The 25,633-nt window shown below is 43.8% G+C and overlaps 1 protein-coding gene across 3 annotated transcripts in view; it reads right to left on the bottom strand.

The window, feature by feature from the left end:
* Positions 1-25,633, bottom strand: part of ERCC6 (ERCC excision repair 6, chromatin remodeling factor) — a 318,760-nt gene that overhangs the window by 12,462 nt on the left and 280,665 nt on the right. For all 3 annotated transcript variants that reach the window (XM_083505455.1, XM_083505453.1, XM_083505454.1), the window contains 8 exons: positions 18,305-18,433; positions 14,402-14,560; positions 12,748-12,883; positions 6,644-6,814; positions 6,286-6,462; positions 4,165-4,281; positions 3,123-3,218; positions 1,198-1,416 (listed from right to left, as the gene is read on the bottom strand). In XM_083505455.1, coding sequence (XP_083361581.1) covers positions 1,198-1,416; positions 3,123-3,218; positions 4,165-4,281; positions 6,286-6,462; positions 6,644-6,814; positions 12,748-12,883; positions 14,402-14,560; positions 18,305-18,433 — 1,204 coding nt within the window. The remainder of the gene's footprint in view (positions 1-1,197; positions 1,417-3,122; positions 3,219-4,164; positions 4,282-6,285; positions 6,463-6,643; positions 6,815-12,747; positions 12,884-14,401; positions 14,561-18,304; positions 18,434-25,633) is intronic.

Raw genomic sequence — 25,633 nt, 5'->3', positions numbered from 1 at the left:
CCCTGTTATTTTTATTTTTCTTAGTACAGTGGCAGAGGACCCCTGACCGTTAAGTCCAGTTGCGGACGACTCTGAGGTTGCGGTGCTCATCTCGCTTTACCGGCCGAGGGAGCTGACATTTGTCCGCAGCGTCCGGGTCATGTGGCCATCATGACTAAGCCACTTCTGGCAAACCAGAACACCATTTACCTTCCCGCCGGAGCAGTACCTATTTGTCTACTTGCACTTTGACGAGCTTTCGAACTGCTAAGTTGGCAGGAGCAGGGACCGAGCAATAGGAGCTCACCCGTCGCAGGTATTTGAACGGCTGACCTTCTGATCGGCAAGCCCCAGGTTCTGTGGTTTAGACCACAGCACCAACCACACCTCGGTTTAAGAACAGCCCTGTTTACGAACTATTTTGTATACAAACTTCGCAAAACCGGAAGTAGTGTTCCGGTTTAGCGAACTTTACCTCCATTTACGAATGGAAGGCTTCATTAGGGAAAGCATGCCTTGGTCTCATAGCTGTCAACTTACAGATTTGAAAATAAGGGAGCCTCAAAAACCAGCAGCCTCGAAAATAAGGGATCAGCAGCCAAAATAAGGGATTTTCAGGGCACAGGTATGTTCAACTTCTGAGCCCCTCCGAGCCAAAGGCAGAAAGCCCAGCCAGCAGCCAAACGAAGTCTCAAGTGGTGGTTCCCACAGCGCAGCAACCCGGCAAAGGGGATGCAGCAAGGAAAACCACCGTCACCTCTCCGCTGGGAAGCGCTGAGCAAAGGCGAGTCCCCAGGCAACGCGGCCGATTTAATCTGCACAAGGCATGCAAGCTCCACCCCCCAGTCATTCCTAGATTCCTTCCTAGACTCCCCCAGCAGCGGGACACAACGCTGGGATAAAGGAGTTTCCCGCCAAATAAGGGATGGTTGACAGCTATGCTTGGTTTAAGAACAGCTTTGGTTTAAGAATGTACTCCTGGAACAGATTAAGTTCGTAAACCGAGGTACCACTGTATTGTTATCATGTATTTATTTGAAAATACAAACGAAAACATTTGTGCATATTCCCCAGGTATGTTGATCAGAACTACACAGTACCTTGCCCCTTGGTTTTAAAACATTGCTTTCTGGGAGGATTCTGAAGGCAACTTTCTAGCGTGCAGCACCAGGTCACAGCTGTGGACTTTAGACAGAGAAGATGCAAAGCGTGACTTACCTGCCGAGACTGAGTAAAGAGAAGTACTCTGTGGCCTTGCTTGTGCCATATTTTCAGCAGAGACTCTACAACTATCATTTTCCCAGAACGCTTCCAGAATCCAAAATGGTCTTCTTCCTTCAATTCTTCATCAGGGACACCCTTCAAAATTTTAGGACCACCGGAAAAGAGGTCTGGGTGGTTGCAGATCTTTCTCAGGGCCACCAATCCGGAGAAAATCTACACGGAGGACAGACAAATGTTTATTCTCTGCATGTTCCGGTCCTTCCACATTTAAGCCAGCATAACAGATCAGAATGAAAGCAAGCGGCCACTGGAAGAAGGTTTTCAACAAGAGACTAGGGCTCTTATATCGTAACATATCACCAGCTAAACTTTGCAGTATATGATGGTATCTGGGAGGAGGAAAGAAAGCGGGGAGGGAAAAGGCAGCTGCTGGCCATGCAGACGATTTGTGTCACTGTGCGCAACTTCTGCCTCTTCCTGGTGAGGCTGAGCAGGCAGTGCTGCCCGGGGCGGAGCCTATAAGCCTGGGTACCGCATGGCAAGGCACTGCGGAGCTGCCAGTCTCCTTGGAACCGCCAGCTGTGGCTCGTCCTGACGACAGCCGCTTGCTGCTCAAGAAGTGGCTACCAGGAGCCACCCATTCCGCTTGGTGCAAGGAGGGAGGAGGCGAAATAGAAACAAGAAGAAATTCCAACGAAAGAAGAATAGCAGACGAAATTAATGGACTATGCAGAATTGGACAAAATGACAGGAAGGATTCGAAACCTGCGGGACCAGAGATTTACAGAAGATTGGAAGAAGTATATGAATTATTTGAAGAGCAACGGTAATCAACAAATTACGCTAGTAGGACTACAAGAAGTTTTGTAAGGAGAAATATATGAAGTGTTACAAAGTAGAAAAAGATAGAGATACTGGTTATGAGTTTGAAATGTAATAGGGAAGATAAGAAATGCTTACTGAGAGATTAGATTGGAAAATTTTCAGACAGGATTGATGGAAGTCAAAAATTTGAATAAGATGTAAAAGAATGTTTAATTACTGTTGAAAATGATATGTTAAAAAAACACTAATAAAAATTTTTATATATATATATGGAGGGAGGAGGCAGCCTGCCAGCGCTCACACAGCCAGAAAAAGAAGGTGCTGGCAGGTAGGCAGGCAAGCACCACTCCTGAGGCTGGTAGCTGTGCCATGGAGGGCAAGTGGGCAAGCATCAGGTGGCCTATTGAAGTGGGCAATGCCGCTGGCACAAGCAGGGACTCGCGATACATTGCCAGATTGGAAATTCTGAAATCGCTCTCACAATTTTAACCTTAAACCTATTCAGGCAATGCACTGATACATCTCCCAGGCCTACGAGAGACGTTTATTTCTCCCTCAGTAAAACTACTATAATTATCATGCCAAATAAGTTATGCACTGCCAAAGGTACTGGCTGCAGAATTCCCTCTTTCAATTCCACCACCACTCCTCTGCTTCTCTTCCTACAGTGCTTGTTTTCACTGAGACATATGAACTACCGTATTTTTCGCTCTATAACAAGCACCCGACCATAACACGCACGTAGTTTTTAGAGGAGGAAAATCCGTAGGCATGCCACCCGTAGGCATTCCCTCCATAACACGCACAGACATTTCCCCTTACTTTCTAGGAGGAAAAAAGTGAGTGTTATGGTGCAAAAAATACGGTATATGAAAATGCAGCTCCTTAGACTGAAGACGTTGGCCAGCCTGAATTTAAAGGACTTCTTTGAAAACTATAAAGGTAAATATGCTATGTTGTCAGTTCTGCTAACTTCTCATGCCTACTAACTAACCCTCTGCTAGTGCTCTGCTAAGCTGTCTGACAGCAAATGGAAAAGATGAACTTTTTCCTTTCGTGCTATTTGGCATGCCAATTTCTTTCTTTGCACTGACCTGCATGTCTCCGTTGAGAATCTGATAAACCTCTTTGGAATCAATAAACGTTTTGTATACTTGGTGCTGCTCATCTGTCAAGCGGCAAAACAGTACCTAAAGAAAGAGACACTGCAGACATTATTACATGTAGAAAGTATGGAGCTATACTTAACATGCATGAAAAATACAGATCTTTCCCCAAGGAGCTCACCATCTATGAACTGGCATAGGTTTTGCTTTTATCGCAGGGATTAGCATCTCTGTGGAGACTTTCCCAGCCCCTGGGCTCATCATCTGTTAAAAGTCACGAGTCACAGCCACAACATAGAATTTCCTCACCCTTGGTCCTCAAGGGGAAATCTTACTCAATTCTATATTGTGAGTTCTGCAGAGTTCTCCTGCTTGCTAATATCAGCCTGTGCTGCAACACAGTTATACATAATTTATTTCATGTTCTTAAAGTACCCAAATAAGCTTAGATCCGACAAGAAAAGAAAAATTGCAAAAAAAACCCAACCTTTCTCAGGGGAAGTTCCATCGTTAGAAGCAGACGTCTGTTGCATGAATGGAACAGCAGCATTGGATACAACCCAAATCTTTTACTACGAGGTCAGAATTCATTAAATTGGTGGAAGTGTGTCACGAGGAAGCAACAGGAAAGCAAGTGGGGCAAAGTACTATAGTTATCCTTGTGACTTCCCACCGTAGACACGCGTAGTGAGCTGCTCAAAGCATAACTTCACATGTAGAAGAAGAAGAAGAGTTTGGATTTGATATCCCGCCTTTCACTCCCTTTAAGGAGCCTCAAAGCGGCTAACATTCTCCTTTCCCTTCCTCCCCCACAACAAACACTCTGTGAGGTGAGTGGGGCTGAGAGACTTCAAAGAAGTGTGACTGGCCCAAGGTCACCCAGCAGCTGCATGTGGAGGAGTGGAGACACGAGCCCGGTTCCCCAGATTACGAGACTACCGCTCTTAACCACTACACCACACTGGCTCTCAGATAATTTTGTAGCCTCTCAGATAAATTTTGGGGTGCAAAATATAGTGTCAAACAATACCTGCTCATTTTTCTCCGGTAGTGACAGGCTCATTTTAACATCCGCCTTCATTCTCCGCAACAGATAGGGATTAATTGTGTCCCTTAAAATGCAAGCACACTTATATGCTGTTTTTACCTTTGGAAAGGGAAAAAACAACACCAATGCTAGTTTATTAATCATACTTGCTTTCCACATTTTACCCCAAACTTCTCACTAAGAGCTCAGCATAATACGCATGGGGCTTATTCCATTTTATCCTCTCGCAAAAACAACTGTGACGTGGGATAGGCTCAAAGTACACTGACCCAAAGGTTACCTGTTAGGTTTCATGATTGACTAGAAATCCTAACCCTGGTTCTCCTGGTCTGTCCAACACTCCAACCAGTGCACCACACTGAATATTTATTTTAATGTACTTTGGAAGATAAAATACTTCACCGGTTAGTGAAAACTTTGGGTAGGTTATCATGCTGATATTTTGCACACTTATTATGTCTGTTTGCATGTACATTAAAAAAACCTCATACGGGCACCAGCTGCATCTAAACCAGTGGTTCCCAATCTTCTTTGGGCCATGCCCCACCTAAGCATCTCTAAATTCCTGATCCACCCCCACCCCTGACATATAATTCTTCTTATTCAAAAAGTGAACTCCTATTCACGTGGAGGAAGCCTAAAAGGCCATTAAGTGTTGCCCACCTTAAAAATCAAATTGCCCCCCTGTGGGGGTTGGGAACCACAGATCTAAACTAACAGCAAATCATTCTCCATTCATTTTAAAATTAGTTGGTGGAATTTATTTGAAAGAACATAAAAATAAAAACTACACAGAATTGCAGGAAACCCCACTTGAACATGTGCCATCCCCTCCAGCAGTGCAGCTGGGTGCCTATCAATCTGGAATCAAAATAATCAATCTGGAATCAAAAATAAGGTAGGAAGTTCGCTATATTGAGGAGAAGCCCAAGGTAGGCCGAATTACACAAGTTTGTGAGTTCAAAGTGAGGAGCGTGGACATCTGGAAAACAACCAAAAATGGCCTGGCAGGAACATGTGAGTTTACAAAGAGAGATTGGGGGTGGGGAAGTGTCTAAAGAATTCAAAATCAGCAGACTGGGTGAGTCGACCAATCAAGTCTATAACTGTGAGCAATCTGAGAAACTGAATGAAGCTAAGTGAAGTTGAAAACCCCTTTCCTGTCCTCGGTGGGAAAAAGAATATCAACTCCACCAGACATCATTTTAAAAAGGACTTTGGTGTGACTCCAAACTGTGTTCAGAAACGGTTTGTCAAGTGACGTGGGCCTTGCTGTTAAGAGTACAAGTTCACCGCTCCCTTGGCAAAACCTCTGCTTGGAAGCATGTGAGTGATTGCTTGGATACTGGTCACCGCGCCTAAGACACCCTGCTATAGAATCTGCCTTTGTATATTATGCTAGCCAGTAATTCTCTTGCATTTCTTCATGTACTAAATGGTGGATGGCCTTATGTGGTCAGTCTGGAATTAATAAGGCTCTCTATATCATCCTGCTCATTCATTTAGATCAATAGGGGAGGCCTCCTGTGGTTCTATCATCAGATGAAGTTTGTGGGACAGCAGTGTGGGACGGGGTCTTCTTGATGGTGGCACCATCTCTGAAATGCATCCTTCTGGGGGGTCATCTGGCACAAACGTCATTTACCTTTTCAGTAGCAAATGAAGACATACCTGTTTGCCCAGCTCTTTGGCAGGGGGCGAGGTAAGACATTCAGTCACTATGTTATGATGGCTCAATGTTTTTTTTTTAGTGTCTATTAGCACTTTTGTTAATTTTTACCTGATTTTTGTATTTTGTATGCAATAGTTTTTATTGTCTGTTATATGTAAACTCAGCCTTGGATTGTCTGATGAAGGGCACAATTAAGAATCAAGTAAATAATAGTAGTAATAGCACGTCTTCATTAGCCGGAGATCTAAGTCTTATTTAATTAGTTTTGAATTGTGGTTTTATTCTGCACAATTTTTAGGATTCTCTTTGTTGTTTACTGTTTTATTTTTTTAATGTTAACTGTCCAGGAGATGATAGGACATTTAGTGACTGTGTTAGAACATGGCCTGGAACTGAGCTTTTTTCAATTTTCTGAGAATTGCATCCTTTACCTGAACTGGAGAGGCATTAGAATAGCCTCCCATGGTTATTGGAACAGAAAATTGCTCCATGAAGACAGGAAGTGTTCCTAGTTTTCCTGGAAATACGAAGTCAAAGAGGGACCACAGCTCTTTTAGGTTGTTTTGCATAGGTGATCCAGACAAGATGATTCGATGAGGAGTGCAGAACTGTAAATGCAGGGAGAAGCGTATTCATGTCATAATAAAACACAGAAAAGTGCAAATTCCACCAGCAATTTACACATGACACGAAGTCTTTGAAACATGGCCTAAGCGTGAAGTAAGCGTTAAGATCAAGTTTATCACTAGTTTAACCAATCAAAATGCTTTTGTTTTTAAAAAGTCTTACCTGTTTGCAAGCAACTGTAACTGCAGCATTTGGATTCCGAATTTTATGTCCCTCATCTAGAATCACATAATGCCAACCGTAACCATGGATGTTATCTTGCAGCATGCGAATGTAAGAGTAGGAGGTTATCAGAATGCCACTACATGCTACAATTTCCTGAATCAGTTTTACCTGCAAAGAGAAGAATACGTTGTCCATTACTGAAACTATGAGAGTCCGTAAAGAAAGTACTGTTTTGGATAATCAATGTCCCAGGCAGCACTAACACGGCAACACTTGTCACAGGACTTAAGCACACATTAAAATAAACACGTTTCATTCTGATATTGCAAGGGGGAAAATAGCAAGTCCCGAAAAGCCAAATCTAGGACCAAACAATCCTCCATTCCAAGGTATGAGTTAAGGCACTAACAAATTAAATTGTATCTCTTCCCCTTCCCTAAAAAAAGCATGACCACTGTAAGTTAAGGCACCTACTTTGGTTTCAGCATCGTGTATGCAAGTAAGGATTCTGGGCTGTCTCACATAGAGTTGAGCGAGTCACAATAGGGAACTACAAAGCACTGATAATGCACTATGAATATAGCAGAGCAGCAAATTGAGAACTTGCTGTGCTACATCGACTTGATTTGCTGCTGTGTCACTATCACCTCTTCCTCCCCTTACAACCTCCTGAGGAACGAACAGACTAGGACTTAATTTTTTTTTTAAAATGTCTTTTTTAACAGAAAGGGGGGGAAAACATTTATTTTAAAAGGCGACTAACTTTCATGAATAGTCATTGAATTTGATACCACTAGAAAAGCTCTCTAATGCCAAATGTCTATTTTTGTAAGGAATCGTATTTCCAAAAGGAGAAAGGAAGTATGAATACTAGTTAATGAAATTAACAGATTCAGTTTACTATGGAGGTAAAAAACAGACTCTCTTGCCCCTATAGTAAAATCTGATATTTTTAAGCCCCCACTGCAAACCACATTCATTGCATCCATTTCCTAGCAATGGTCTACTGCAGAATACTACAGGCATCTCTACTCAAACACTTAAGACAAATCATCTCAGGCGATTTCAAATTAAAAGCTTGTAAAATATGTAACCTCTCCTAGATTTTGCAATTAATAGGGTATGTCTGCAATTAGCCTGACTTACAGAAGGCTGCTACAATGTTGTCATTAAAAGATGTTTTGTGAAAGTGCTCCTGTTATTATGGGGGCTCAGGAGACCAATCCCTCCTAGAGGGCAAACAGTGTAGTGGTAGAAAACAACAGCCATAAATCACACTGTCAGGCAGCAGAGAGAACAGGAGTAAAAACACAAGGCACATGAAGGCCATTCACTGTAGACACAGCACAGCAGAGTCCTACTCAGGATTTACTGAACCTGTAATTAATTAAAATTTCCTTCAAGCCAAATCTTTTATTAAACAAGGATTTGTGCTGACAATGAAGGAAAAACACAGAAAGGCAATTCATCACCGACCACTTCCCCCAGTTCAGGTTAAGGTAATGTAAGCTTTGCCACACGAAAGTCTGTTGAGTTCTGTAAAGGGAAAGGGATTTGCAGAGCTCAGAGGGAGCCCGTGGTCCACCCCGGTACAGTACTCTCCGATAATTTATAAGCATATTCAATGTTGTGCTCTAAGGACGCGTCTGCTTCCGCATTTCATCTCACCGTTGCCCGTTTCTACCCAGGAACTGACCGACAATCACATACCTTCCTCCTAACATCACAGGCGAGGGCTTTTAATATTTTCTTCTCTTAAAATTCAATTTCCACAACTACAGCCTTTTACAGTGGTGCCTCGCAAGACGAAATTAATCCGTTCCGCGAGTCTCTTCGTCTTGCGGTTTTTTCGTCTTGCGAAGCACGGCTATTAGCGGCTTAGTGGCTATTAACGGCTTAGCGGCTATTAACGGCTTTAAGAAAAAGGAAACAAACTTGCAAGAACTCGCAAGACGTTTCATCTTGCAAAGCAAGCCCATAGGGAAATTCGTCTTGCGGAACGACTCAAAAAACGGAAAACTCTTTCGTCTTGCGCGTTTTTCGTCTTGCGAGGCATTCGTCTTGCAAGGTACCACTGTACAGCCATTTCAATCACTTCTGACACAGAAAAGCAGGATGGGATAAGACTAAGGATTATGAAGTAGCCAGAATCTGGGATGGAAAAACAGTCAGGTTTTCAGCTTCTATCGTCAGGTTAAATGAGGATGGCAGCTAAAATTGCAGGTGCGCGGGTGAAAGCCAGAGCAATCCCACAACGGCTTTAACTTTTGTAATGAGACACATGATTTTGTGGAAGAAGGGAAATGGTTTGGTGCCCTAATTCCCCCTCTACCTTACTGCATAAATGCTTTTTAGCATGTGTGTATTTTGAACCTGCTTCCACCACCACACCCCAAGACATAAGGAAGAGCTCCTAGGTTACCCAGCAATGACTGTGACAGCATATACTAAACTCTACAGAGCGAAAGGGTCAATGTAGTAGGTGTGCTATTCTAAAATCTGTTTTGTCAAGAAAAATAAGAAGAAGAAATATTGCACATCCTACTCTAACCTCAGCTCTGCTCTGCTTTAGAGAGAGGGCTACTGAGAGAAGGAACTGCTTAACTTTACATCAATATGCCTTCTGGCACTGAAATTGTGCCAGCCTTATGCCTCAACTCTGCACTTAATGAAGTTTCTGCAAAGGGATTTATGCACTTCAGGAGCAGATACGAATGGTGAGAGAACAAAACAGAGGTCAAGGATTTCACAGAGACGTGTGCTACTAAATGAGAAGTGCCACCCTACGGTGCCACAGTATCCTTTCCCCACTCTTCCTCCGACTTCTGTCGTAGTGACATCTCTTTTCTCAGCCCCCTTCTACTGCTTAGCCTGACCTCTTCCGAGCTGTTCAGATAGTAAGCTCCCTTTGTAGCTTTATGTCCATAGTCTGCTGGTGCCCAGCCCAGGAGGGCACCATGCTCACAATCCTTTCTGCAGCTCAGGTTTTCCCAAACTCGGGTCCCCAGCTCTTTTTGGACTACAATTTCCATCACTTCTGATCACTGGTCCTGCTAGCTAGGAGTGATGGGAGTTGTAGTCCAAAAACGGCTGGAGACCCAAAGGTTGGGAAACCCTGCTATAGCTAAACAGAATACTGGTCCCTTTTGAAAGTGGGTGGGAAGGGGCTTCAGATAATAATGAAAACAAACAGCTTTAATCTCAGGAATCAACACATGTGACATTTTGAGAACTGAATACTCACAAACGGCTAATGCTGCTGAATGAACAGAGAGATGTCCCGCCCGTTTTAAGACCTAGTTGGGGTGGCTGCTGGGAGCAATGGTTGGGTAAATAGGATTGGGTATATGCAGTGTTATTTTTCTAGAAAAATAGGTGCTTGGATTCACCATGAAAGCCGACCTCATTCTACAAGAATAGCAATGGCACCCACCTGAAAGGTGCTGGAACCCATCTGAGTGGTGCCAGAACGGAGTTCCAGCTGAAAAAAGCAGGTGTAGCCAATGGGGTCACCTTCCAGATTTTGTTGCACTCCAACTCCCCCGAGTCCCACCAGCATGATCAACAGTCAGGGAGTTACAGTCTGGCAATACCTGGAGTGTTACATCTTCCCCACCTCTGATTTCAGTGAAGCTAGTGGGCAAAACCCTCCGTGGCCTTTGAGAGCCTTGCAGGGTTCTCGTTTCTATGCTTGTGGCACATATGTACAAGTATGTAAACAATATACTGGTGTGCGCTCATAAACGGAACATGTAATCCTTGTGCTGTCTACAACTTTCTCAACAGACTCCTGAGAAGATACCGTAGTTCAGTAAATTCCCAGCTCTTGGGCATGCCAACAAGCCGTGTCCGTAGAACATTGGAGAATATTTACAGGGGCTGGTGAACAGTCCCCTGCTCTCTTCAGTATTCAATTCTTTGGGTCCTATCCAATGCTGGCGCAGCAGACGTCCACTTGCGCAATGGAATTTCCCCTACCACCCCTGTGCACAATGCTCCAGAGGATCAGAGGACCCTACGGAGAAGATTTCGATGGCGCATGGGGAGAGAAATGGAAGGGAAGTCCGTTGTGCGAGTGGGACTGTGCATACACGGCGTTAGATACAACCCTCTGTAAATACTGGAAAAAAACCTCCCCTAAGGGAATTTTGTGAGTATTTGCAAGGAATACTCACAAAACCAAGATGGCATATGTTTAATTAAACCCTGTTCCCAGCCATTTCCTCCAGCTTCACAAACCACTCTCCCGTTCCCCCATCCCTTACCACCGCAGAGGGATAACCAACAGCTGGAGGGAGCTTAGTTTGCTCTGTCATTTTACTCTGGAAGTGTTCGGGCTTAGAAGAATCATTCCTCACTCCCCCCCCCCCTGAAAAAAGCCACAATTCCTGTGATCACTGCAGAAAATGTGATAATTAAGTTCTGGAATTAGTTGGTTTGCCAGCTGGTTGACTAGCCCACCTGACTGGTTTTCAGCTTGGCTCACTCCTGCTGCCAGCTAACCTCCTAACAGTACAATTGCTTTGTTTAGTTTTAACTTGCAAAAGGGCAGTAGCGATGGAGGAAAACTGCAGGTGAGAAAACGAGGGGTCTGGGCGTGTTTAAATACACAACCATCTTTGCAGAGGAGCCTTTGTGCACGTTTCGGTGCTTCCCGGATAAAACGAGATCCTCGGAGGTGACAACACCAACTTAGCTAAACCTCAGAAAACTATCAGCACAATTTATCAGACTGATCCATTTGTGTATATATCGCAACACGTCACTCCAAGCTTCACCATGGGCTTAGTGCAGATGTGCGAGCTCCCGGAGTGGAGACTCCAGCCGCTTCGCTGCTGTGCATCATTCGCCCCAGGCTCATGTTTTCGATCTCTCCAGACTAATAAATAAGTTATTAGTCTAGGTAAATAATTATGATGTGCAATAGTATCATGGAAACACCACCGACGCTGATCACTATATGCGGCAATGATTCTCAATAACAGAGTGGAGCTTTTGCTCTTACAGCCCCTACTTTGTGGAATGCATTTCATCACGTTATCAGACAGACGCCGACAATTTTGTGCTTCTACCTGCTTCAAACTTTTATGCTTACCCGGGCATTTCCAGAAGGATGATTACAGCTACAAGAGCCACAATTTTGTTGGACCCGTTTTCCAATATATTTAACGCTGCGCGTGATTTTGTATTTTTATCTTGCATGCCACTTTTGAGATCTTTCTGGAATATGAAGTGGCCCATAACCGTTCTAGATAAATAAACAAGATGCTCAAGAGCCCAAGAGTTCACCCAGGCGTCTGCAACGTTGCCCCCAAGCTCACGAGATTAGCACTCAGGAGGTTGCACTGCTGGAGGTTTCCTAGGCAAGTGCTCCCTGAAGACGGGAAGACCCTGGTAAAGTCTGCAAGGGGCATGGGAATGGTGAGATCAGCTGCCAAGTCCAGCTGCACAGGGAAGGCCAGCCTAACTAATCACTGATCTACAGAACTACAGAAAGCATGTACGTATGTGCAACAGAAGCTAGGGCAATTCCGAGTGGAGAAGCAGCAGGGAGGGAGAGGGAGAAAAGAGCATGTTTGGGGGTTTTTTTAGAAAAAGAACCCCAGGCAGAACACCTTGCTGCAACAAGTTCCATAGAAAACTATTTGCTGGGGCACCCAACTCACAGACCTTGGTGCTGAACGAAAGCACTGATATAAAAGTAGCAACCCTGGAAGTATCTTTAAAAAGGTGGCCTTTGTGTATGACGGAACCTATAGCAGAGGTGCTAAGCCCTCTGTGCTGTATTCGGGTGGAGGGAGGAGTGGGGGGGTATAAAAATGGAGGACCTGATGGGCTGGGCTTTCACTGATGCTGAATCGCTGCACCATACAGCTCGCTCAATGTCACGCAGCAACAAAAACTCTCAAGGTGTTTCATGGGGGGAAACATGCGTTCCATTTAACACTGCGAGGGAGGGAGCAAAGCTTAAACTTCAAGGGTTGTCTTGTGCACTGGCAACAAAATTCTCACGACACTTTCGAAAGAAAGAAGTGCAAGCTGTTCCTATTCAGCGGAGAAAGAGACGGTCTGAATTTGCAGCATCCTGAATGAGCAGGTACCTTTTTATTGGTGTAAGAGCCCGTGTCATGTAGAATTGCAACTCTAAACGGAGGCCACCAAGTATGAAACTCCTTCACCCACTGGTGCATCACTGTGGTTGGGCACACAATCACTGTTGGACCCAGCCCTTGGAACCTAGAAGAGATCACAAGATGGCAGCACCGTGAAATAAGCAGCATGCGTTATGAGAGCTATCAGAACAACTGTATTCAAGTTAGAAATGAAGAGTTGGACTCGATGACTCTACAATTCCATGATTTTATGAAATGGGTGCAAAACTATAAAATTAAATGGCAGGATGACGCTGTAGAAGACAATGGAAAGGGGGATGCTAAGGAGTTGGAGTCAATAACAGCCACAACACTAAATGAAAAGTTTTGGGGAAGCTATACTAGGTTTCTCCTTCCAACCAATTAAACCAGTAAAACACAGAAACACCAGAGGACTGCAGGTTAAATTTAGAGAACCAGGCTGATCCCAATTTTAAAATAATGGCTGCAAGAGCCAGTGGCAGGGGGCGATCATGGTAGAGAAATAAAAGCAACAGCATATGATGGGATGTAGCAGATAAAGTTACTAGGAATAATTACCAGCACAGGAAAAAATGCCACAAACTCAATCCAGTCTACCGTCTGTGCAACAACCACAAAGAGAGGAAACTCAGTAAGGCATAACCGTCTGGAATAGCCTTGCGCATAGAAGGTACCACGTGCATCAATCAGGCTTCTATGTGCCTTCTACATGCCACACAGTCTGCAAGTCAAGGAATGCAAATCCAGACAGGGTCTTATCTTATTTAGACTAAGGCTTGGATACACTAAGCAACAGTCCTGGTTGTTCGCTTAATTCTCCACACAGCAGCATAAGCAACAGCTTCTTGGGGGCTGCTGGGAACCCCTTTTGTTGCAGCCAGGGGCACCTGAATCAGCAAGCGAATTTGTGAATGCCCATTGGGCTTCCAGGGGCTGCAAGACATTTTCCCCTGACTGTTCCGATTGCTGGACTGATAACTACAGATACTTGATGTTCCAGGCGAATGGGGTGGAAGGAGGAAGACAACAAGGAGCATCTTGTATAAAAAAAGAAAGCGGGAACTCCCTCTACTTGAACGTGGGTTGTCTGTGCTGAGCCAAGGAAGGATCTTGCAAGAATGTTTCCTTGCTCACGCTTGACTCTCACTTCCAGCATCCCAAAGAAGACTGTGACTGCCTATGAAAGTAGCCCACTGGTCTCTTGCCAGAGCAAATATTTTAATGTAAAAACGTAGTAAGTTGACCTAAAGGTATTACGCCAAATTGAAAATTCCATACTGTGTAAACTATCAATATTAACATAATTGAATTGGTAAGCAATCCATTTGTGCTCTATAACCTTAAGACATAGTATTGACCCAAAATAACTGGCGAGGCTCATCTGCAAAATGAAGCATCAATGCCTGGAATTCATTAAGAGTGTTACATGTTTAATTTTTCCTGCCCTCCAGCTCCATTGTCTCGTAAAAAAAATTTCCTTTGATGTCCCCCGCTAAAAGAATTAAAGGAATATTGTAATTGAAATGCCATTAATAATTCACGGGGCCCTCCTCCATGGCAATACATCCAATGAAATATTCATCGAGCTCCACAGACTGACAGTCTGCGGAAGAGCACTTGCCTGTAATTTGAACCACGCGTCCTGATCTTGCTGTAGCTCAGACCTGCCAAGAAAGCAATTATCTGGATGGTCTTGCCCAATCCCATCTCGTCTCCCAGAATTCCTCCCACCTGCTGGCAGTGCAATTCCCAGAGCCACCCAACACCTGTCTGCTGGTACCTGCAAGTAAAAGGGCAAAATCAGATGGCAAACAAGAGATCGCAACAGGACAAACACATGAATTAGTCATTTGCAACGCTCAGAAGCTAGTTACCGTAACATGCTGCAGCATGTGTTTTACATGAAGGCTGTATTTACAGCGTCATGCATTTTTTATGCCTTTGGACGTTGGATGTGATGAACTCGCTCTTTGTGCAATGTTAAAAGTACATCTAATTAAACCGGGACGTGATAATTGGAGGGTGTTTTATTTCGTTTTGTATAAATATTGCTAGAACGGCCCCTTCTGGTTCTTCAGAACAGTGAGTGCAATTGTTTCCGCAGCCCAACATATAGGAGGACTGTTAAATCACAGTGGAACGTGGCGGAGTGCTTCCATGCCCAGGAGCCCAACAGCTAGTGCTGAAAAGGAACAAAAAGTAAACAATGGCTACAAACTAAGAGGGAGGTTTTAAAAATAATAGTGATTCCTTTGCCAGTGAAAACTTATCAGGCTGTTTTTGCTAAATTACACAAGTTACAAATTGCAAAAACACAGAATCATAGAATTGTCGAGTTGGAAGGGACCCGGGGGGGGGGGTATCTAGTCCAATCCCCAGCCAAGCAGGAATATGCAACTGTTCCATACAGGGATTGAACCTGCAACCTTGGCGTTATCAGCACCGCGCTCTAAGCAGCTGAACTACCCAGGCTAATTTTTGTATCTCCCTACTTGGAAGCAGGAAGATGGGCTATGCTTTGGGCACAGTTCACCAGCAACTTCTCTTTACGTAAGCAGCACTGAGATAAAAGATAGCTGTCAAACCTAGATGAAAGGGGTTGGGAGCAGGGGAAGAGCTGTCCTTCAGGGATGGATACAGCAAATACAAACAATGATATAGGTTAGGGCAGATTAGGAGTACAAAAACAACGGCTGCAAACTGCCTGCTAGTAAGTTTAGGGGTGGTTTTCAACCAAGAATGTAAAATTCTGCCAAAACAGAAGTTTTGCGGGAAGAATCTCCTTTGTTCAGAGGAATAGTTGGATAAATGCGTGAAAGATGACTGTATACTGTAATTCCATCTCATGCCTCAACTGGGTGGTCAGTGAGGTCAGAAAGAGATTGTGGTCCCCCAAAAGCACTCCAATTGGGAGGAGGAACACATTTCCATCAGGTTAGATTAGCGAGTGATCCCTAGGGGTCTTCTGCCATCTGTAGTGTGTGGAGAACGTCTGGCTCACTTGCTAATCTATCCCCAGGGCTTTAAGGCAGGTTGCACACATGAGACATGATCTAAATTTGGGCTTAAAAAAGAATCTCTCTCTCTCTCTCTCACCACCTTCTCTCATCTGAGGATGCTGACTCCTCACAAAAAGCTCACCAAATTCTACAGCTCAACTGAAAAGCTTTATTCCAAACCATTGCCTTCTTTCTCCCATTGACAGTTGGAAGGGTGCCTTTTGTAGATTCCTACTCACATCCCTCAACAAGCTAGTTTCTTAACATTTTCACTTCACTAGACACAAGGACACAGGAGACCACTCTCCCCCTGATATTGCAAAACAAAGCATTTCTTCACATGGGGTGTGGGATGTACAATGCTGAGCAACCAGTGTGATTGCTAGAGGGGCAGGTAAGTGTGGCAGAGTCTTCCTTCTCCCTTCGGATGGCATCTGCCAAACAGATGGCAACAGTGAGTTCTTGCCGAGAGTGAGCAAGGCACAGGAGTCCTTGCTCATTTCATTCTCTGCAACGTATCAGAACCAAGAAGCTAAACTCATGCAAGGGAGAGAAGAGCAGCAGCAAGCAGAGCATCATGGGAAGGGATACAGCCCATCTCTCCTCACATACCAGATGGACTCCAACACTGAGCTCTGGGCCTGCCATTCTAGCCCTAGATGCAGAGAAAAGCCTAAAAAAAGAATAGACCAAATTCTCCATTTAAACACCCAATAGGACCTACCAGAGTCACATACACAAGTTTTGGCCTCTTCCTCATGGTCTCTTGTAGCTCTCTACATCCTATGACTTAAAGTGCCTCTTAACTGCATAGAATTTAGCATATTTCATAGTCTTTTCAGAGAGACACAGTAGGTTGCAACTGGTATAGATCTCTATTCTATTAATACTTGATATACGAACAGAATGCTTCAGAGTTGGGAGGAGAAATGGCCGAGCCGCTTTCTACTCTCCCATTTCTAGCTTCTCTTTTCCAAATATATTTTTGAAACTGCAAAGCACAGAAACTAAAATGGGAGTTTTCAGGACTGCCCTCATTCAACTTCAGCGAAAACAAACCCTAGAAAAGGATAATGTTTTCAGAAGACCTGATGAGAAAAATTAAGAGCTAGGAACAAACTAACTAGGAGTTGACCAATCGGCATCGGGATTCACTGCTGCCATCTTTGCGCTCCAGTGTGGTCAGAGGAGCCTCTAATGCTTAATGATGGCAACCTCCCTTTCCTGCTGGGGAGATCTCATCTTTTAAATTGCATGTCAGACAAATCATTCAGCTCAATTGATCTTTTTAACCACTCAGGAAGTTTTGCCAGCTGACTCATGCTTGCAAGGGGATACCCTTCATTAGGGACGGCTATCATGCCAAGACTCATATTTAGTTGCCCGTCTTGGTTGAATTCTCTTTGGGTTTCTCTAATCATAGATCCATTTTTAGATTATGGTTACAACAGCGTAACACACCCTTAAGTCCACCAGCAGTTGGTGAGGAACCTGTTAACCAAGCTGTGAGTTCCAGGGAAGCAATAAACACTTCTCGTGGACTGTCTCACCAGAGTGGTGCATGCTCTAGTTATCTTCCGCTTGGACTACTGCAATGCACTCTACATGGGGCTACCTTTGAAGATGACCCGGAAACTACAACGAATCCAGAATGCGGCAGCTAGACTGGTGACTGGGGGCGGCACCGAGACCACATAACACCGGTCTTGAAAGACCTACATTGGCTCCCAGGACGTTTCCGAGCACAATTCAAAGTGTTGGTGTTGACTTTTAAAGTCCTAAACGGCCTCACCCCAGTATACCTGAAGGAGCGTCTCCACCCCCATCGTTCTGCCCGGACGCTGAGGTCCAGCGCCAAGGGCCTTCTGGCGGTTCCCTCATTGTGAGAAGCAAAGCTACAGGGAACCAGGCAGAGGGCCTTCTCGGTAGTGGCACCCGCCCTGTGGAACGCCCTCCCATCAGATGTCAAAGAGATAAACAACTACCTGACATTCAGAAGACATCTTAAGGCAGCCCTGTTCAGGGAAGCTTTAATGTGTGACATCTTAGTGTATTTTTGGTCTTTGTGAAAGCCGGCCAGAGTGGCTGGGGAAACCCAGCCAGATGGGCGGGGTACAAATTATTATTATTATTATTATTATTATTATTATTATTATTATTATTATTATTATTATTTTCTCAAGACCACCATCAATGAAGTGTTATAGCCAGGCAGCTCACAAGCTACGCTGCTTGAATCATTTGCTAAAGGACTGAATGGAAAGACTAACGGCATGAATGGAGTGATCTCTCTGCTTTACACACTGACTATGCTTGTGTAGGATGGACACATGCCTATGCAGCTTTGGCAGCTACAACACAACACAAACTTATAACCACAATGGAATTCAAGTTCTTCAGTTGGCTGCAGAATGCCATAATACACTTTAGCTACCCGGTTTACTCTTAACTTTTCCAGTTTGTACTGATACATTAGCAAACCCCTTATAGCAATGAATTGTTGTTCGCTACTTTAATATACATACTTGAAAAGCTTTTTGAAAAGGAAACCTGGAACTCTAAAACCCTCAGCAAATTCAGCATCGCTATCATCTGAATCTTCCCCCGCCTTCTGCCGCTCCTCTCTGTCTTTCAGTTGTTGCTTGTGCCACCTCCTGAAATTACAAGAATAATCACCAGTGTTAGTTTAGGCAGCTAGGAGAGAACAGAAAGCAAATCTGAAAAGCAGCTATTGTGGTCCAGCAGACAGTGTGTTGTTTTTGACATAAGAAACCTGGGCTCAGATTCCAGCTGAGCTTAAGTGCTTATGCCTTGGGCAAGGTAAAGCGCTCTCTGGCTGGCTTTCCTACAGGAGGGATATAAAGAAGTGAGAAAGACTGTAAGGCACTCTATGAAGTAGTGCTCTGCAAATTGCAGGCTTCCTGTGGGCACTCTACAAAGTAGTACTCTACAAATTGCAGGCTTCCTGCAGGTATCTGGTTGGCCACTGTGAGAACAGCATGCTGCACTAGACGGGCCTTTGGCTGGATTCAGCAGGTTTATGTGTTTAAATTTAGAAACATAAGAAAAAATGGGTGGTTGGGGGAAAGAGGGAGAACATGCTTTTATAATACAGTATCTGGATATAAAAGATGTTTGCAAGACATTTCACACGGTTAACTGAATCACTAAACCCAATCAAAGTTCAAGGCAAATTAAATGTCGGCATAAAAACTTTTATCAACCTATTGCGCACACTGCTATACGGCCTTTAGAAGACATTTGTTATGGGGAAAGTAGCCAAATAGGATCATTCTATACAACAGGATGACAACATGAGACAGCAAGAGAGAGCATGCAATGATTTAAGATGGCAGTGCAAATCCACACCCGCTAACTTCAATAGGAGGTGATCAATCCATTGTACATTTCAGCCCCACCCTTTCCAAAACTTTCTGTGTCCTGCGTACTTTTCCCAGCTGGAGCCTGCACCCAGTAGAAAAAGGTGGGTAGGGGGAAGAGTGGGAGAAACTTACTTCAAACTAACACTATTTCATTATACAGAAGGGATTACCACCATGAGCAAGCCATGTCATTTCCCTCCAAGATATATTCCCTACAGATGAGAAATAGAAATTCATCTGGAGCAACCAGATTCAGAAGAGTTGAAAGCAACGTATGAGCTTTTGCTTTTTAATTTATTTATTTTTGCTACATCCCCACCTTTGGTAAAACATTGTTTTTAAATGTTTTGGAAAACAGTTCAAAAGCTTCTGTTATTTGTTTGCCAGAATTAAGCAGGAAATGTGTAAACAACCTGATCAGCAATCCTTCTTTCAGATTACCTTCAGCTTCTCTGAAGACAGATACATTTAATATGACTTTCCCAAGCAAAATAAAAATAAACCATTTGCAAAATGTTGACAGAAGTTCCAGTCTCTGCTATAGCAGACAGGGGTTCAGACACTGTCAAATACCCTAAACTCTAGCCTAGAGATGGGAAATTCATGGCCTTCAGTATGTTACACTCTAAAGCTGATCATTTTCCATATCGGTAATGCTGATTGGGGCCGATTGGAGTTGTAGTCCAACAACATGGGAGACCAGATGTTCCTGTTCTAGTTAAGAAAAGCATAGTCAAGAGAGAATAAAGTTGCTCCAAAAGACTCTGCCAAAGAGTGATTCAAATTCATTTACTAAGAGGAAAATGGGTACTATGTTTGTGTATGAGGTGAGTTTTAATGTTGGTGGTAAGGTAAGGAGCACCCCAGTTGCAACAAAACTTGTCTCTCTCCTGTATTCTCCCGGAACTTTTAAGCAATTTAAGATTTAATCATAGAACTGCAGAGTTGGGAGGAAGGTGCCACGAAGGTCATCAAGTCCAACCCCCTGCAACACACGAATCTTTATGCCCAACGTGGGACTTGAACCCATGTCCCTGAGATGAAGAGTCTCATGTTCTACCGACTGAGCTATCCAAATGCTTGGGAAAGGGCTAAAGATCTGTGGTAGCAGACATGCTTGTGTGTAGAACATCCCTGATTCAAGCCCCAGTGTCGCCAGGTAGGACTGGGAAAGATTCCTCGAGTGCCACTGCCAGCGAGCAATGACAATACTGAGCTAGACACACCCAGTCAGACTTGGTTTAACACAGCCTCCTATGCGTTCCCCCTTGCTAGTTCTGGTTAGTTCTGTTTATGGATTCCATACTGCTTTTTAAGGATTTTATGCTGGTTCTATGGTGACTGTTGTGCCAGCGCTACTTCTGAATTTATTTAGCTAAGTGTTGATTGTTTATAAACATTTTACTGATTTTAATTTGTCAGTTGGTATGTAAAATGGCAAAGAGCAAGAAATAATATTTCATACATTTCGCATGCCCAGCTAAAGGTATCATTCGTGAAGCTGGCAACCGTTTTTCCACCACCTGCAACAGCTTACATGTTTGCCAAATGTCTGAACGAAATCTGCCAAGCAAAAAGAAAAGGCGAAGGAGCATTTAGCAAACTGTACTCAAGTGTCATACGGCCACGACAAAGAGCTATCAATACCAACAAATAAAGAAGTAAAGGATAAATAGTGAATATTGCTGCTATTTCCAGGTTTTGCGATGGCAATAAAGTCACTGATAAAACAATTGATACATCAACTAAAACCCAATGGAAGCATATTAAAGTGCGCAATTAAAAGCTCTGATTTATTACTTGTTAGCAAACTATTTTATTTTGTGCAAGAGATGCAAGCAGGATTAGTGAATCATTTATGTTTTTACAAGGATTTTGAGTGCTTCCAAATGTCTACTTCCTCTAGCAAATCGACCCTAGTGCATTTGCAGGAGACTGGAATACTGACAGGCTGTCATGCTAGACACCCATAAGCTAAACATCAACAGCAGCTAACAGAACAGGGAGTGCTGCGGGTCCAAACGTATTGGGACGCAAAATCAGCATAGGTTGATACCACTGTGAAACAAGGCATTCATTCATTCATTCATTCATTTATTTAACTAACTAACTAACTAACTAACTAACTAACTAGTTACGGAGCCACCAAACCACTGTGATGAGAGCTATCTCCTTTTGTGAAGTGTTCACCTAGCTCCGTTATCACATGCTGAAGGGCTTTCGCATCACCCTGCAGCAGTGGTGAACTTTCCCTTTGGCCTAAGGGATGCATCCCTGCTTGGCCAACTCTCTGCAGGCATGGCCAAACTCAGCCCTCCAGATGTTTTGGGATTACAATTCCCATCATCCCTGACCACTGGTCCTGTTAGCTAGGGATGATGGGAGTTGTAGTCCCCAAACACCTGGAGAGAAAAGTTTGGCCACACCTGCTCTAGGGGACATACACCAGAGGTGTACATGGTCACCCACATGCGCACAGAATTCTCTCAGCAATTAAGCTTGAACACTTTAGCTTTTCTTTCCAAGCCTAATTGCCAGATTACTTTCCCCCGCCGCACTCTCGAGAAAGGCTGCCCTATGACCTGTTCTCCAGTTTCCCGATACGTTTGAACCAAGCGAGTTTGTTGGTTCTTTGGTTCAGCTTTAAGAAATTGTAAGCATCGGGTTTAAAATGCTTGGATTTGGATTTAACTTTAACCAGGCCATGTCTCCAAATGGAAACCTACAATATTAAGAATTAAAATGATAATTGATCATCGATGCAGGAAAGCTGGGCTGAAGTCCTCTTTGGACAATAATGCATCACTTTGGGAATAACAGGCCTCCTTGGGTCCAATAATCCTTCCTGGATCTTTGCCTTATTCTTGCTCTCCCTGCCGTGATTCCATATCCTTTTAATTAATGCAGGTGGTTTAATTAATGAAGGATGGAATTTAGACACGAGTTCATTTACCATTTACTGCATTCTCTTGCTAGAAGATGTGATGCCTGAAAGTGGACAAAAGTTGAAAAGGGTTTTCATGAACCTTGGAGTCAATGCAACATAAAACCTATAGGTTGTCTTGTTAACGCCAGAGTAATTTGAGTTCATCCGTCTTTAAACATGGGCTTATGAAAACATTTTTAAATATTTATTATTACATTTATATCATGCCCTTCCTCCAAGGAGCTCCAGATGACTTACACAGTTCTCCCCCCTCCCCATTTGAACAAAAGTGCAGCCAGGCACTTCAAACATGTAGCTCACAACAGATCACAATCTGATTTTTCCAAACATATTCAGGAACCAAGCTGGGTATTTAATATAGTTTGTGTTTCTGAAGCATAATATATTTTCCATTTCAGACAGCCAAGATTCCCTTAATGATCATTCTCATTTTGTAAATTGAGACAATGAGTTACTCTTCCGATCTGGCTTTTTATGAGTTGTGTGGGGGTCGCTCTAATCGCTGCCTCCTCGGCAGATTAAACATATGCCATTAGAGTTACAAGTCTCAGTGAGCAGAGCCAGTATGATGCAAAGGTTAGGCATCTACACCAAAATCAAGTTCCTTATCAGTGAACTGTCTTTTCCTGTTTCATCAGACAACGGGCCACGCCATGAGGAGGTCCCTGCTCTGCCCAGCCGGAGGCAGGACCTGTTTTAATTTGGATATAATTTGCCCAAGAGGCTGGGCTAGAAAGGCACCTCTCTTCCTAATGAAACTACTGGAGGAAAAATGTGGTCCTCCAAGGTGGAAGTTGGAATCCAGTGCCACCAGCCATTCACAGGTAATAATATTAATAATAATAATTTTTATTTACACCCCACCCTCCCCAGCCAAGGCCAGGCTCAGGGCGGCTAACAAGCAATAATAAAAACATGTTGAATGAATACAACTTCAAAAAAAGATTAAAATACAAAAATTAAAATATTGAAACACTAAAGTATTAAAATATTAAAATGCAGCCTCATCACAGGAGGATAAAGGAAAAAGAAAAAAGAAAGAGGGGGAGGGAATCAAATTGGCTCCAAGCCAAAGGCCAGGCGGAACAACTCTGTCTTACAGGCCCTGCGGAAAGAAATCAGATCCCGCAGGGCCCTGGTCTCATGAGGCAGAGCGTTCCACCAGGCCGGAGCCAGTGTTGAAAAGGCCCTGGCTCTAGTTGAAGCTAATCTAACTTCCTTAGGGCCCGGGACCACTAGAGTGTTGCTCTCCGTGGGGCATATCGGGAGAGGCGGTCCCGTAGGTAGGAGGGTCCTAGGCCGTGAAGGGCTTTAAAGGTTAAAAGCAGCAACTTAAATCTGACCCTGTACTCCACCGGGAGCCAGTGCAGCTGGAAAAGCACTGGGTGAATATGCTCCCATGGCAGACACCCCGTGAGGAGCCTCGCTGCAGCATTCTGCACCTGTTGGAGTTTCTGAGACAGCTTCAAGGGCAGCCCTGCGTAGAGCGAATTACAGTAGTCAAGCCTGGAGGTGACCATCGCATGGATCACTGTGGTAGAGAAACACTGTCTCTTCTCAGTGGCATTTGGTGGTCCAAACAGTAGGACAAATCCAAGTCGCTCCCCACACATATAAGGGGGTGGGGTTGATGTACCATTTGGATTCATGGCTAAATATTTTTCCTCCAAGGAAACCCTGGGAGGAAATTTAAGACTGGGAAGCAGTGACTGGTCCAAGGTCACCTAGAGAGCTTCATAGCTGGGTAGAGATTTGAACTGTGATCTCCCAGGTCCTAAACAGTAGACCACACACTGTGGCAAAAGGATGGCTCAGCAGAACAACAACTGCAACAAAATCCAAGCAAAGGAGTGAAAAACCACTGGCCCCCGTGCACTTTCTCATCTGTTTCGCAGCATGACCTTATTCCCCCAAACTTCCCCCCACTGCAATTAAACTTGAACAAATTGGATGGTTTTTTCCAAGATCAAATGCAGCGTTAGGAACCCTTTGGAGGGACATGCATTCCCCGGACATGGCCAAACCCGTGCCACAATTTGGATGGAAATATTAGGCTTGAAGAAAACTAGCTTGAAGAATCTAGCTTCAAACTAGATTCCCACTTTTGCACCTGGCTGCACCCACCACTGATATGAACCCCCTGGAAATTTAAAGAGTTTCCCTATGCCTGATGTAAGGCACAGTTTATCTTATTTTAATTTTCAGCCACCCTGATCTAAAAGCAACACATCTCACATAATAACAAAGTTACGCTCGCATGTGATAAATAAGCATGCCTATTGAAATCATTGGGACGGGTCCAGACTTGGCCTTCTGCAAAGCAGAAAGGCTCGCTTTGTTTGCAGAAGAGACTGAGATCCAGCAGAGGCTTCTGCTGGAGGAAAGAGGGACGCCATTTTTGCTAATTCCTCTTCAGACTTCAGCATCACTTGGGACAGTCACCTAACCTTCTTTCTGGGGCTGCTTTTCAGGGGGTATTAGGGGTGGAATCAACCCCTGGTCTCAACTGTTACTAGGCGTTTTGGTTAATGCTGCTTTTATGTTTTACTTTCCAATCTACTGCTATTATGATCTTGTTCTTACAACGTCCATTTCATTATATTGGAATTTTCAACGGTTTTACTGGCAGCCATTTTGGAAATTTTTGTGCACAATAAAGTGGGTTATGAATATTAGAATTTTTTAATTTTTTTTTTAAACTGCAGTACTTAAGGCAATGGCATTCAAACCAATCTAATATGCAGCCTCCAATTTCCCATCCACACTTGGGCATACTAAGAGAAGTAAACTGCCTCCCTTGCTCTCATACCTTTCTTCCTAAAATGAGGGCTCCCTCTCCCTCGGAACAATCTGCCACAGAAAAATGACAAGGCAGAACTACTACAGAGTCCCCCTGTTTGCACGTTCTCCCCCTGGAATCACAAACTTTTAATTGGCCTTGTGCTTCAGATGTTCAGAGGAGAATCACAGCTGGCTCACTGTCAAGCTTTACAAGCGTAATATTTTCACCTTGATGCAGGACCATCTCCCAGATACAATCTTGAAAGCTTCGCTGTGGAAAGAAAACTCATTTTCTGCCTCTTGAAGTACGTGGGACTCCCCACACAGCAAAATGCTCCATCGAGCAATCCAGGAGGACTGAATCCGTCATTTGGGGGTGAAACTTGCCAGACACTCATCCAGTTGTTTTTATAAACAACTATAACTGACAAGGAATAAGATGCAAGTGTAAGCAAATGCCGTTCCTTTAGCAAATTCACTCCACATTATCTCCTAGCAGCATTTCCCACGGTACAGATCACCTGGGGACTGCAAGTACAAGAACGTCAATGTGGGCAGCTGCAGTTTAACAGCTACAATAACTAGAGCTATGAAATTTTAGGAGATATGATGTTTTGGTGGCAATTACAATTATTGATATTTCTAAAATTCATTTAGGCTTTTATTGTAACTTAAGCAACTGCAGGAAATGTATGACTTTAGCAGGGATAAATTGTTACGATCTTAACGTTATTAAAAAACTT

Source organism: Podarcis liolepis, assembly GCF_965112155.1.
Source record: "Podarcis liolepis genome assembly, chromosome: 5".
Taxonomy (NCBI): domain Eukaryota; kingdom Metazoa; phylum Chordata; class Lepidosauria; order Squamata; family Lacertidae; genus Podarcis; species Podarcis liolepis.
Note: the sequence above shows the minus strand (reverse complement) of the source record. Positions and strands in the feature narration are given on the sequence as shown.